This window comes from Ostrinia furnacalis, unplaced genomic scaffold (genome assembly GCF_004193835.3).
Source record: "Ostrinia furnacalis isolate ACB-3 unplaced genomic scaffold, ASM419383v2 OfSCF0751, whole genome shotgun sequence".
In the NCBI taxonomy this organism is placed as follows: Eukaryota; Metazoa; Arthropoda; class Insecta; order Lepidoptera; family Crambidae; genus Ostrinia; species Ostrinia furnacalis.
This window is the reverse complement of record NW_021130990.1, coordinates 6,443-21,280: the sequence shown is the minus strand read 5'-3', so window position 1 is coordinate 21,280 and position 14,838 is coordinate 6,443. Positions and strand designations below refer to the sequence as shown.

Here is a 14,838-nt window from a genome sequence, read left to right as displayed (position 1 = left end):
CCATGCCCTCTGAAGCATTTCATTAACTTCCTAGTTCCTACAACTGCAATGTACGAGTAACGTCTGTGGTTTTAACTAAACTGAGAATAAGTACAAAAACGCCACATCGTTCCTTTCGCAAAACTGTGACAAAGTTACTAATTAATTGCTCACCCTCGGCTTATTATAAATCACCCAGCTAGGTAGGTATAATCATCATCATCATCTCAGCCATAGGACGTCCACTGCTGAACATAGGCCTCCCCCAAGGCTTTCCATGTTGCCCGGTTGGTAGCGGCCTACGTCCAGCGCCTTTCTGCTGCCTTTATGATGTCGTCGGTCCACCTTGTGGGTGGACGTCCCACGCTGCGTTTTCCGGTACGCGACCTCCACTCCAGAACCTTGCTGCCCCATCGACCGTCAGTTCTGCGTACTATGTGCCCTGCCCATTGCCACTTCAGCTTGCTAATCCGTCGGGCTATGTCAGCGCCTTTAGGCGTGTCTCGGAGGCATTTAAAACTAACAAGTCGAATATTCCTTTCGCAAAACTGTGACAAAGTTACTAATTACTCACCCTCGGCTTATTATAAATCACCCAGCTAGGTAGGTATAATCATCATCATCTTAGACACAGGACGTCCACAGCTGAACATAGGCCTCCCCCAATGCTTTCCATGTTGCCCGGTTGGTAGCGGCCTGCGTCCAGCGCCTTCCTGCTACCTTTATGATGTCGTCGGTCCACCTTGTTGGTAGACGTCCCACGCTGCGTTTTCCGGTACGCGGCCTCCACTCCAGAACCTTGCTGTCCCATCGGCCGTCAGTTCTGCGTACTATGTGCCCTGCCCATTGCCACTTCAGCTTGCTAATCCGTCGGGCTATGTCAGCTCCTTTAGGCGTGTCTCGGAGGCATTTAAAACTAACAAGTCGAATATTCCTTTCGTAAAACTGAGACAAAATAACTAATCACTCACCCTTGGCTTGTTATAAATCACCCAGCTAGAATCGATGCTGGAGCCGGTCATGGGGACGAGCGCCAGCCCCGCCGCCACGCCGTTGTGGAAGGTCGGCCACAGCAGGCACTGCGGCGACGCGTCGGCTGAGCCCAGGTTGATGGTGTTGCAACGCGGCGGCGGGCCTCAGCGGCATTTAAAACTAACTAAAGCCTGGTCCGTGAGCACGTAGAATCCCGTCCAATGACCCCAAGCTACCCATCCTTATCGCTCGCGCGTAATTATATTGCTGTCGCGACTGTGCGACGCGCGCCCGCAGTGAGTGTGCGAGCGGACCAGGCTTTAGTATTCCTTTCGCAAAACTGTGACAAAGTTACTAATTACTCACCCTTGGCTAATTATAAATCCTCCAGCTAGGTAGGTATAATCATCATCATCATCTTAGCCACAGGACGTCCACTGCTGAACATGGGCCTCCCCCAATGCTTTCCATGTTGCCCGGTTGGTAGCGGCCTGCGTCCAGCGCCTTCCTACTACATTTATGATGTCGTCGGTCCACCTTGTGGGTGGACGTCCCACGCTGCGTTTTCCGGTACGCGGCCTCCACTCCAGAACATTGCTGCCCCATCGGCCGTCAGTTCTGCGTACTATGTGGCACTTCAGCTTGCTAATCCGTCGGGCTATGTCAGCGCCTTTAGGCGTGTCTCGGAGGCATTTAAAAGTAACAAGTCGAATATTCCTTTCGCAAAACTGTGACAAAATAACTAGTTACTCACCCTAGGCTTATTATAAATCACCCAGCTAGAATCGATGCTGGAGCCGGTCATGGGGACGAGCGCCAGCCCCGCCGCCACGCCGTTGTGGAAGGTCGGCCACAGCAGGCACTGCGGCGACGCGTCGGCTGAGCCCAAATTGATGGTGTTGCAGCGAGGTGGCGGGCCTCGCCCCGTGACGCATAGCTTCGGCAGGGTTAAAGGCTCAGTTGGCGCGCATGGGAGACTTCGGAGGGTTAGCATCCCTCTGTAAAAAAAGGGTTGAATAATTCCTTTTTATAAAAATCGCTACTCAAGAAGATTAAGTCTGGAACTAGATGGCGCAGTGTAAAATATCCATGGATATAAAATGGTATAAAAAAGATGCAATAGTTCAGTTTGATGTTGAGACAAAAAACGATCAGGTATGAGTCGAACGCGCGCATTGAAGATTTCGCTTTTTCAACCATCTTCTTATAGCTCCGTACACCAACTTTTTCTAAAAATGTCGCTTAGGAATCTAAACATTAAACCAACGATGAGCGTAAATTACCAAAATGCAAAAAAGCTTTTGCTGTAAAGTATGAAAATATCTTTATTGTACATAAGGCACAAGACAAAATAATTTCATAAAATAGTCTTAGTAAGTGAGAAGGCATATGGTCCTTCCGTCGTCCATGGACACCCAACCCAAGCAAGTTGCGTTGCCTATTGTATCAAATGACCACTTACCTTGCTATTGGTAACGCCATAGTTCTCGTGCTGATAGCGAAGAGATGCTTCTCCTGCTCTTCGATAAAGTCGTGGTCGGACACCTCCGGCCTTTGAGTCAGGTTGATCGTCACGGGGATCGACGACTGCAGAAGGTTGAACACCTCTGTCATCCTAGAACCATTAATTATAATGTTAATAATACATTTCATCATCATCATTTCAGCCACGTCCACGTCAGCGTGGGACGTCCATCCACAAGGTGGACCGACGACATCATAAATGTAGCAGGAAGGTGCTGGACGCAAGCCGCGACCAACCGGGCAACATGGAAAGCATTGGAGGAGACCTATGTTCAGCAGTGGACGTCCTGTGGCTGAGATGATGATGATGATGATTTCAGTCACAGGACGTCCACTGCTAAATATAGGCCTCCCCCAATCATTTCCACATAGGCCGGTTGGTAGCATTACACAAATTAACGGTCATAAAATAATGGGGTACCAACACCTACACTTCAGCATGTATTAGAAATAATACCGATCGTGTATCACCTGACGTATCATATCAATGACAGCAGGAAATGTCCTGTTTTTACGTTCACCCTTATGTTTACTTTAGTAGTTTAGTGAGATACATTATATCAATTTGAAGTTTATGTTGTGAAAACCTCAAAATATTATGTTTGAAAAACAATTTTTTTTTCAAAGCCTCATTTCGGTTCAAGTGGCTCATTTAGATTTTTTGCTTTTTTTGTTTGCTTAAATATCACCAATACTTATGATATCATCTATAGGGTCATCACACACAAGCAATAGTATGTAATTAAAATTGTTTTTAATTACATACCTGTGATCTCGTGGATACAGCAGCCCTAGCAGTTTACTGTTGAGATGCTCCATTCCCGTGCTGGTGTCGTTGTCGTCGTTCTTCGACTGCGAGGAATCCGTTTGGCAGTGGGGAGTCGAGTTCAGCGAATAGGCAGTCTCTTTCTCTAGCACTTCTAACGCCAAGGCTATGGAGAAAGAGTTTGCAATTAAAATAAGCATCACTGTAGAAAAAAAAGTTACATATTGTGTAGTGTGCACAAAGTAGATACAATAAATATGAAAATAGAAGCGAGTCACATTCGACACACAGGACAGTTGTGATATTCCACAATTCTTTTAAAGTGATCAATCAATCAATCATTTATTGTGTTAGTTGAAATGAAACTAACTAATCTTACTAACTAAACAGGCTGGCCTTCAAAATATTGCCATTAAGCTGTATAATATTAAAAAGAATATAAGATAGAAATCTATGAGTCAATCAAGCTAATAGAGTTTACAATAATATATTACCCTATTTCAAGCGAGTAAAAAGGGGACAAAATCTACATCTGACTTCTCTTTAATCAATCATAAAACACCTAGTGTCAGATTTAAAAAAAAAAACATTAAAAATTAACTTACTCTCCAAATACTCGGACGTAGACTTGATTTTCTCAGCGATCTCCGCCTGCAAAGCCAGGTCTTCCCTCATGATGAGGTTATAGGCCTCCACCGGCCAGTCTACAGGAGGCTCGCTCTTGCAGCGGCTGAATATCGTGAGCACTAGAAGACCGATAGCTGGGGGCAGGTTGTCTACGTCACGGGGAGTTATACCTGGAATTTATGGAAATTTGTCAATGGACTAGATAATATAGTGTATTTTCGACAACGCTTCTCGGGTTTTTGGCAAAGATTGAAGTGTTAATTCTGTTTTCAAACGCAACCTAAACATTGATCTGAATAGAGAAAAATACATACGGTTACTTTGTTTTTCTAATGTGTGTTACGAGTACATTGGCAACGTTCGCTAAATAATGGGCTAAATGGAGCTAAATTAATTTACTAATAATCCAAAAGTCGTTTCAGCCGAAAGACGTCCACTGCTGGACAAAGGCCTCCCCCAAGGATTTCCACGAAGACCGATCCTGCGCCGCTCGCATCCAAGCACCTCCCGCGACCTTCACCAGATCGTCGGTCCACCTAGTAGGAGGCCTGCCCACGCTACGTCTTCCGGCTCGTGGTCGCCACTCAAGATCTTTCCTGCCCTAGCGGCCATCAGCTCTATGAGCTATGTGCCCCGCCCACTGCCACTTGATTTTAGCGATTCTGCGGGCTATGTCAGTCACTCTGGTTCTCCTACGTATCTCCTAATTTCTGATTCGGTCACGTAGGGAAACTCCAATCAAAAAGTACACTGAAATAACTATGGCGGCCATACTGTCGCGCCGCGTGACGTCACACTCCCGCGCCCGCTGTGACGTCAGCGGTGACGCGCTCACCTCTCTCGCACGCGGTGCCCACGGCCTGGCAGTAGGGCGAGCTGCCATGCTGTCGCGCCGCGTGACGTCACACTCCCGCGCCCGCTGTGACGTCAGCGGTGACGCGCTCACCTCTCTCGCACGCGGTGCCCACGGCCTGGCAGTAGGGCGAGCTGCCATGCTGTCGCGCCGCGTGACGTCACACTCCCGCGCCCGCTGTGACGTCAGCGGTGACGCGCTCACCTCTCTCGCACGCGGTGCCCACGGCCTGGCAGTAGGGCGAGCTGCCATGCTGTCGCGCCGCGTGACGTCACACTCCCGCGCCCGCTGTGACGTCAGCGGTGACGCGCTCACCTCTCTCGCACGCGGTGCCCACGGCCTGGCAGTAGGGCGAGCTGCCATGCTGTCGCGCCGCGTGACGTCACACTCCCGCGCCCGCTGTGACGTCAGCGGTGACGCGCTCACCTCTCTCGCACGCGGTGCCCACGGCCTGGCAGTAGGGCGAGCTGCCATGCTGTCGCGCCGCGTGACGTCACACTCCCGCGCCCGCTGTGACGTCAGCGGTGACGCGCTCACCTCTCTCGCACGCGGTGCCCACGGCCTGGCAGTAGGGCGAGCTGCCATGCTGTCGCGCCGCGTGACGTCACACTCCCGCGCCCGCTGTGACGTCAGCGGTGACGCGCTCACCTCTCTCGCACGCGGTGCCCACGGCCTGGCAGTAGGGCGAGCTGCCATGCTGTCGCGCCGCGTGACGTCACACTCCCGCGCCCGCTGTGACGTCAGCGGTGACGCGCTCACCTCTCTCGCACGCGGTGCCCACGGCCTGGCAGTAGGGCGAGCTGCCATGCTGTCGCGCCGCGTGACGTCACACTCCCGCGCCCGCTGTGACGTCAGCGGTGACGCGCTCACCTCTCTCGCACGCGGTGCCCACGGCCTGGCAGTAGGGCGAGCTGCCATGCTGTCGCGCCGCGTGACGTCACACTCCCGCGCCCGCTGTGACGTCAGCGGTGACGCGCTCACCTCTCTCGCACGCGGTGCCCACGGCCTGGCAGTAGGGCGAGGCGTACTGCGCACAGTCGCGGCGGCCGCGCGGCGTGCTGGCGGCCATGCTGTCGCGTCGCGTGACGGTCTGGACTCCTGCGCAGCGACCCACGCCTACTATAGTGAGAATCTGTAATACGAAACAAAACATTCAGGAACTTTCTAAAGCCTGGTCCGTGAGCACGTAGAATCCCGTCCAATGACCCCAAGCTGCCCATCCTTGTCGCTCGCACGTAATTATGTTGCTGTCGCGCTCGCACACTCACTGCGGGCGCGCGTCGCACAGTCGCGACAGCAATATTACGCGCGAGCGATAAGGATGAGTAGCTTGGGGTCATTGGACGGGATTCTACGTGCTCACGGACCAGGATTTAGATATTACCACTGTAGTGCTCCTTTAAAAGCGTTTACGCCGTTTGGCGCAAAAACAGTACTTTTTCAACCCGTTACAATCATTAACCAGTTACATTACAAATATGTTATAGGCATAAATAATTAGGCAATTTTGTCGTCTAAATAGTTAATTGAGAAAATATTTCAATTAGTATAGTATTTAAGAATTCTATCAAGATAAGTCCACACAGGTTTTCACCACTTTAGCGTCAGTTTACAAGCTGAAATTTTTATAAAAATTCTGTGAAAACGATATAACAAACATTTATATATTATAGCATAGGTCCTTAGGCAAATAGTTAGTTGAGAAAATTCTTAGATTTAAGCATTTTACAATAAGAAATCACAAATTCAAAGAACGTGAAATACCCAAAAATCAAAGTGATTTTTACACCATTATTCGTCTTTAATTCAACATAAAAATAGCTTAATATAATAAAACAGCATCTTCTTTAAAATATTTACTTTGAAACGATATATAATTCATTGTTATTGTTTTGCTATAAACATTTGAAAACTATTAAAAAACGCCGCTCGCGAATCATTTCCAATGTTGCCCCTTGAAACGCCGCGCTTCGCGTAAACGCTCTTAAGCAGGCTGTACACTCCCGTCCCAGAGCTCTTGCCCAGGCTCGCCCGAATGTCTCACGAGACAGCCCCATGTGCGAACACGAGAGGAAGCGATAGCTAGACACCCCGAGAGGTAGCGAGTTCCCCTGTACACTCTCGCACTCGGCCTGTCTTGTGGGCTTTCGGCGAGAGAGTACAGCCGGCATTAAAGTTACTTGCTTCATTAGAAATGTGCCTTGATACCCCGTTTTTTAGACGCGAACAGTTAAGTAGTTGAATTCCCTGCAAGTCAGGCGAAAATATGACATTGTTTAAAATTAAAATAAAGTGACAACATTACCTCAATAAGATCCCTGGACATATTATTCACATCTGTCAAGTACGGGTAATATCCAGCGTCTTTGTCTTGCAGCATACAGTTTAGGTAGTTCAATATGTGCGGCGGTTCATTCGTGAAGTAAGTCGGCTGAATCAGCTTCTGCAACGTTGCTTCTGATACTTGAGAGTTAGATTCTTCGATATCCAAATCATAATCTGTTGGAAAATCCAGCCAGTAGTGATTCACGTAGCATTCCAATTTCAAGTCTTTGGATATCTGATACAAAAAGCCTGAAAGTGGCCTGAGGTCTGTCCAAAGAATAGTGTTTAATTTCGTCTCTTCGTACACCAAATGGAAAGCGTACAGCACTTGTATTGTATACGGGAATAGTAACGCGTTTGTGTTGAATTGCGAAGGTTTTTCCATTTCAATGCTGTTTCTTAGTCGGTTTATTCTAGCCGTTTTGGAATCTGAGCTGGGCGTCGCTTGTATATGAAGCATGCTCGCTAAAGAATTTCCAATGGTTTTGTGTAGTTTAGAATTTAGTAAATACTCCCAATCTTCGTGAGACCCGTCACTTGATGTTCTCTGTTTCTTGGTGGCCACTTCAGTGTGTTCAGTTTCTTCGGACTGTTTGGATTGCGATAGTTTTTCGACGTCGTAGCCCATTAGGAAGAAGAGCAGGTTTGAAAACATGGACCATTCTTGCTCTGGGGTTAAGTCTTGCGTGCCGGGAGCGTTGCGAGAGCCGTACCATCTTATTATGACCTATAAAGAGTAAATAATATTAATTATTTCCACTACACCAATTACATTCAAAATCAGAACTTTAATCTGTGAGAGAGTACAATTGAATGTTGTAATTACAGACCACTTTTGTGAACTGAGAATTTTTATACAGTGTTTTGTTACAGGAATTATAGATCGTTTCATCCACGAAGACGCGCCCTACCACTTTTTGGGCGAGGGAAGCGCGGGGTGCGGGGAGTTTGATCCGAGCAATTCGAGCGTCATATTGTAGTGTGCGTGTGCACTCATGGTTACTGTCATGTCTATGGATGACGTCTCCATTTCTATGTGTTTCTACATATTGTTTACTTATAAAATTGATTTCATTGGAGTCAAACTGCATTTGTTGAAGACATGCCGCTTCACATACTTTTTCAAAAGGCAAAAAAATATTTTACAAACTGAAATCCGAAATTATCTAAGTACCTGCATAGTAATATCCTTAGGCAGTATCGCCTTCAAAGCAGCACAACACCTGGTGACGAGGTCCGAACACGATATGGTGGGCAGCGAAATGCGGTACATGACTCCGGAGTCAAATTGCAGGGTCATACGCGAGCCGGCCGCGTCACATAGACCGCTAAGACCTGAAAGATAATACATCAACGAATTTACGTTAAGATTATGATTTCGTAAATAATTGGAGGGGAGACTCACGAGACCCCATTTAGCAGTGTCCATTTGTATAACATGAACCATGATAATTATATCCTAGATAATTAATGCGTGTCTCGTTTATTATTATAATAAACTGTAAAATAAGTCTGAACACTGCTTTAGACTGCATGACACAAAAATGTTATTCTACGTAATGAAGTACCTAATCTATGCCTAACCTAATTTCTAATGGAGTCATAATGTTTAGCAGTCCGTCCTGTGGCTAAAATGATGATGATAGAGTATTTTCTTCACTGAAAAAACAATTTCCAGTTTAGAGATTGAAGTCCATAATATTTAAGTTATGACTTCAAGTTCAATAAAAACAAAAACTTTAACAGCTCATGTTTATACATGCACATGAAATTCAAGCCCTATAATTTTGCTATGGTATCTCGTTTGCAGACAGCGAATAGGTAAAACATGAAACTACCTAAAGATTCCTTCTGCTCCAGCCTGGAAGCGCTACTATGCGGCACCGGCGACAGTAGATGCAACGCAGAGTCGTCGAAAGCCGACGCGTCGTTGCAACGGCTCGGTAACAGACTGCTGCGGCGAGGAAACGGGGATTGGAACGTCGGCTTTGTGTATGGAGAGTCGATCAGACGCGCTAACACTCCTCCAACATGCACCTGGAATAATCAAAATCAAAAATATTTATTCAGTTTAGACCACAAGTGGCACTTATGAACGTCAATAGAAAATAATAAAAAAAGAAAAGGTAGCCCTTATGGGGCACTTTACATGTCTCCTTATCTTTTGGGCCCTACCAGCGCTTCGAGACAAACATATGGCAAGTGCTGAGAAGAAACACCGGAACAAACTCAGTCACCACTTATTGCCAGGAATTATCTAACAGTAGGAATAGTTAAATTTAAGTACATCAAATATGTGCAGACTGAACTGACCACGCATCCTTGTCATCAATATAGTCTCGAACCGAATAATAACTCGAACCGAATGATAAATTTAGCAAGCTAAAGTGGCAATGAGCAGGGCACATAGTACGCAGAACTGACAGCCGATGGGGCAGCAAGGTTCTGGAATGGAGGCCGCGTACCGGAAAACGCAGCGTGGGACGTCCACCTAAAAGGTGGACCGACGACATCGTAAAGGTATCAGGGAAGCGCTGGACGCAGGCCGGTACTAATCGATCAACATGGAAAGCATTGGGGGAGGCCTATGTTCAGCAGTGGACGTCCTATAGCTGAAATGATGATGATCATGATGAGATTTAACAAGGGCTTACATATTGCGCTTTTTGCAACGATCAAACGCGCGTTTTAGTCGCGCGACTCCATCGCGATTGTATCACTGCTGCAATGCGACTGAATCACGTGTATCGTTGCAAAAAGTGGCAATGTAAAAGGGCCCTTAGCTCTAAGGTTAACTGGCCTCCACCAGATATTCTCTAATATCTTATGGCATGAAGGTCTTATGTACAGACGACGGCACTTCAAGCTAAAACTATTCATTATACCAGTGTTCCGCAAAGGATGTACCACTGACACTAGTGTAGTGATCATTAGATGTGTGCCACGGAAAAATTAGGTCATCGTAGAAACATTTCTTTGTGGCGTACCTTCAAAAAATTTCGTTTTCCTAGATGTACCTCACAAAAAGTTTGCGGAACACTGAATTAATTAATAATATGTTACTAACCTTGCCTACCATACTATTGCCAGACTGCAGAATAATGTTTCCAGATTCATCAATCAGAGCTATCATGTTCAAATGATCCAAAACAACTGCATCTTTAGCCAAAACTGAAGAAACCGCGCCCACGATCAGATTACTTTTCGACGGCTGTCCATGAGAATGTGACTTCTGCAATCGTATAATTTGAAGTCTGCTTACGCTGCTTGTCTTCACAATAAAGCATAAGTACTCGTGACCAACCAAATCAGTGTGTAGGAACGTTTTCATATCGGCAGGGTTGTCGATTCTGTCGCGACGTAATTGCTGGGTATCTGTCCAGATATGTTCCAAGCAAATATCTGGGTACAAAGGCAGTGAGGGTGGCGTCTGCATCATAGTGTTAGCCATCATCGAAGTACACGATGCTTGGCCTATAGACGCGTGAGGCGACAACCCTTGCTGATGGAAAATATTCGCCATCGGACTGTTCTGCCTCGATCTAGAAAACGTTGGCGTACTTGGCCCTTTCTTAGACTGATACGGACTACCTAAACCAGTAGCCCAACTGGTTGCATTCTTGCCAATATTACTATGAGTATTCATAGGACTATTCAGGTAGTCGCACGACTGACTGAACAAAGTTGTCGTAGAATTTATGTTGGGGCACATTGTTAGGCATTCATCTCGTAACGCCTTACGAATCTTCCACAGTGAATGGATAGCCAATTTCCAATCGTATAACAGGATAATACTGGGGTTGACACTGACGAAAACAATTTGGAGATCCCCATCATTGTAATACTGCAATCCAACAGAAGGAGATTTCATCAAAATAGGAGTGACTTCATCCAAAGGATGGGACAGCGAGAAGCATGTAGGTAAAGGCACATCCAGGTCATACCCAGATACGGATTCAGCACGTAACCTCGCGCTCATATTAAAAGGATAATTCGTTTTCGTTCTGGAGAGAGTACTGTTATGTGACTCATTTAATTTCAAGAATGATGACGGTAATATTGAGTTATGTGACATTGGTGAAGCTTGCTTCTCTAAAAGAACACCATATTTTATAGGCCACACTTTTTTGACTTGAAACGGTACATTGTTTATGTACTCTCGACCGTCTGTTGCAAAAACTTGCATGCATTTGTTGTCCATGAGTAAAATAGCAGGCATCACTTTGGTAGGAATATGTTCTGTGGTGTCCTCAATTTTGATGTTTTTCTTTTCATCTGCTATTTGTGAATTCAAGGCGTCAATGAGCATAGTGTTGTTGATGTTTATGTGGAAGTTACAGAAGGCAGCATGTTTGATGGGATTTTCAAGAGTGTAACAGCAAATTGTTTCTCTATATTCAGGAGCAGAGACCTTAGTAGCTGGAGTTGAAATTAAACCTGAAACAGCAACAAAAATTTATTTTTATTAAGGTGTCATAGAGTTGGTCATTTATTCCCATAAAAGTTAGATTTAAAAAGGCATGAACACTAATGTTATAATTTTTAAAAATCAAAATTGAACTCTAACCCAATAAAGACTGCATAAAAATCTCACCTTTAGACCAAACAGCAGTGCAGCCCTTTACATACAGTTCCTCTTCATAAGAACTATCAGTTTTGGGATTCAAAGGTCTCTTCTTAGGGCTTTTACTAAGTCCGTTGTTTAGATGGAACTTTTTGGACATATTACTGGAACTGTTAGCGCTGCCAGCTCTGGACGGACCAGCCGAGTTGACGCACTCTGTATCCATCTTTTTGACACCACCCAGCAGTTCTGACTTGATGGAGATGTTAAAGTCATTTTTGAGACGGCTTGGCGGTCTAAACGATTCTGAGTTGTAATCATTTTTCAGATCCTTTTGAGCTTGTGTTAGGTCGTCTTCAATTTCTAGAAAGTAAATGTGATGATATACCTTAGTTCTTTAGAAATTTCCCTAAATGTAAACAAATATGGCCAACTGACATTGACGAATTTTTAGTCTATGTCAGTTGATCTTAGGGTTCCCAACCCTCCCGGATTGCCCGGGAGACTCCGGAAATAATGGTTAACCTCCCGACCTCCCGGAGAGCAATATTTTCTCCGGTATTTCTAAAAATTAAATGCATCCATTGCTGCTCGTACTTATTTATAAATTTTATCTTTAAAAGAACCAATCACCATGTGATTGGTTTACTAAACTCCAGGAATTATTAAATATTGACATAGATAGTGACAAATTGTACGATGAGTTTGGACTTTTGTGTGAAGAGCAACCACATCTTATTGAAGAAAATCGAGTGGATTTACGCTGGGTTCACTTCTTCACGAAATCGAAAGACAGAAATCCCTGTCCTGAATTAAAAAAAATGGTCACGTTTGTTCTTTCCATTCCTGTCTCTATTAATGCTTCATTCGAGCGCGTATTCAGCGTGATGGAGCAACTATGGAGCAAGCGCCCCCCCCCCCCCCCCATTCTCCCGGGTTGGTCCTTTCAAGAGTTGGCAACCCTAGTTGATCTACTAGTGATGCGACAAAATCTCTCGTTAATCGCAATTCTGTAAATGTCATGTACTACGGACGGACTGCAATAGACGATTATTAGATTTTCAAAGATCGTTTGTATAATTATTAATATCAATCCCTCTTCTGATTGATGTTGAGATCAGTAATGTGATCGTCAAAATAGGATCTTCTTAATCAAAGAAATTTTAATTTTCCCTTTTTTATTTGTTAAGGAAATATAATTTAAATTATACTGTGGGTCTAGACAAAGTGCACAATAAAATCATATACCAGTTGAAAAGTGGTCGAAAGACCTTTTCTATGTGACACTCGTCTGTATAATAAAGCTGAATTCAAAGACTTCTTCGCAAAGTGTGTCGTTGCATTCAATGAAGAAAAAATACTTTGTTGAATATAACCTCGTTTATATTTTATTTTAAATTAATATTATCAAAGTAATTGGTAATTGAAATAATTGAATACTTGAAATAAAATCGATAAAATTTACAGATTATTATCTATGAATATTGTCTATGACTTACAGATTTTCCAGAGATAGGACCTAAATTTAAACGTCAAATGTCGATTTGACATTTTAACATGAAGCACAAATTTTCACCATCCAAATATTTTGTTAAAATATTTATTTTCAATGTTAGATTTCATATTTGTTTCATCATGAGAATAAAGTTGGTTTCATGAGCTTGTGAAATAATGTGTATGATATTAAGAAAACGTGAGTATTATAGTGTAATTGTGTGCAGAAGTGTTTGTTTACATCGATGGAAATTTCTAAAGAATTTAGGATTAATTTATACAACAATCATCTCTGTTCTTGACTATCTGTTTACAAATAGCTAATTTAATGATGAATTACTATAAATTATCATTTATTACAAATAAAAAATATGCAACTTGTTGGTGTTCTTTTTAATTAATATAATAATGAAATTATTTTATATTACTTGCAGTATCTACGAATGTAAGAGGCCTTACCACCAGAGTTCCTGTAGTAAACCTCTCTAATACACCACCACTCGTGTTCGTCTGCTTCCTTCGCCTCCAACAAGCTCTCATCTTTGATCGCAAAGTTCGTCAACTTATAAAGCAGCGAATTCTCCGACGCTGAGATGTTCTGCCCCTTCCCGTAAATCTGACCAGGATGCTTGGCTATCACAGTTCTACCGTGAGGCACAAACTCCTGAAAAATTAATTTGTGTACGATATCAATGGGGCGATAATAAAACCCATATTAACATAATATAGTATCTTTGATTTTGACGTTATTTGAGTCTTGGTACAGCTGATGAAAGGGAAAAGACACTTCAAATGGCATAATTTTATTGGAGTTCTCCACCACAGGGAATCCTAGTTTGAGTTTATTGAATCCAAGGATGCCATTATTTTATGTTTATAAATAACTAGCTGACCCGGCGAACTTTGTTCCGCCTTAATGGCAATAAATAAGCAGACTTTTTTTAAAATTTCGAGCGGGTAAAAAAGTATCCTATGTCCTTCTCCTGGCTCTAAACTACCTCCCTGACAATTTTCAGCTAAATCGGTTCAGCCGTTCTTGAGTTATACCTAAGNGTCTGCGTTACCCGCCCCGCTCCCGCGCCGCCGCCGCCGCCGCCCCGCTGCCCGCTAAGTTCGAGGCTGAGGCCTAACTAACACGACTTTCTTTTATATATATAGACTAATTAGGTACATTGAGACCTGGTGTAACAATAACATGTACTGTGCTGTTTTTTGGACTAAATACATTTTATTGCATCTAAATAAAATCAAAACAACCACTTACCAATGGTTCCGAGGCGGCAATCATTGTATTCTCATCCAGATTTGAAACGATATAATTTCAACTATTTATCTCAAGCATACAACACTTTTCAGTTACAAATATGAGATTAAATAATGGTATAGTTTGTTTTCATCGAAAGAAAACCCAAATTGCGAATTTCAATTGAAAATGCGAGTCCACCGGTCACCGCAATTTGACAGTTGGGTGACAGTTTTGACAACGGGGGAAAATTGCAGGGTTACCTACAGTAATATGCTAAAATCCCCCCACAGAAATAAAACAACCAAAAAATGTAGGTCAAGTAATTTAAGTTCGGTCGTTCTTTTCGAGTCCATAGTCATTTTAAATTTTTAAAAATGAAGTAAATCATGTTTTCCTGTACCTGCTTTTGGGTTAGGGGTCACAAAAATATAATCAAGCGTGAGTTCAATAAAATCTGACGACAGATGACGTCATAATAATATTATGAT

At 43.9% G+C, this 14,838-nt stretch overlaps 1 protein-coding gene across 2 annotated transcripts in view; it reads right to left on the bottom strand.

Moving 5' to 3' along the window:
• The window catches only part of shtd (anaphase promoting complex subunit 1), a 29,872-nt gene extending 15,269 nt beyond the window's left edge, over positions 1-14,603 (bottom strand). For both annotated transcript variants that reach the window (XM_028300541.1, XM_028300539.1), the window contains exons 1-12: positions 14,369-14,603; positions 13,564-13,768; positions 11,641-11,973; positions 10,114-11,483; positions 8,885-9,083; positions 8,221-8,381; positions 7,027-7,773; positions 5,703-5,853; positions 3,847-4,038; positions 3,242-3,407; positions 2,414-2,566; positions 1,706-1,949 (exon numbers count right to left, since the gene is read on the bottom strand). In XM_028300541.1, coding sequence (XP_028156342.1) covers positions 1,706-1,949; positions 2,414-2,566; positions 3,242-3,407; positions 3,847-4,038; positions 5,703-5,853; positions 7,027-7,773; positions 8,221-8,381; positions 8,885-9,083; positions 10,114-11,483; positions 11,641-11,973; positions 13,564-13,768; positions 14,369-14,392 — 3,945 coding nt within the window. In that variant the 5' untranslated portion in view covers positions 14,393-14,603. The remainder of the gene's footprint in view (positions 1-1,705; positions 1,950-2,413; positions 2,567-3,241; positions 3,408-3,846; positions 4,039-5,702; positions 5,854-7,026; positions 7,774-8,220; positions 8,382-8,884; positions 9,084-10,113; positions 11,484-11,640; positions 11,974-13,563; positions 13,769-14,368) is intronic.
• Between the last annotated feature and the right edge of the window lie 235 nt (positions 14,604-14,838).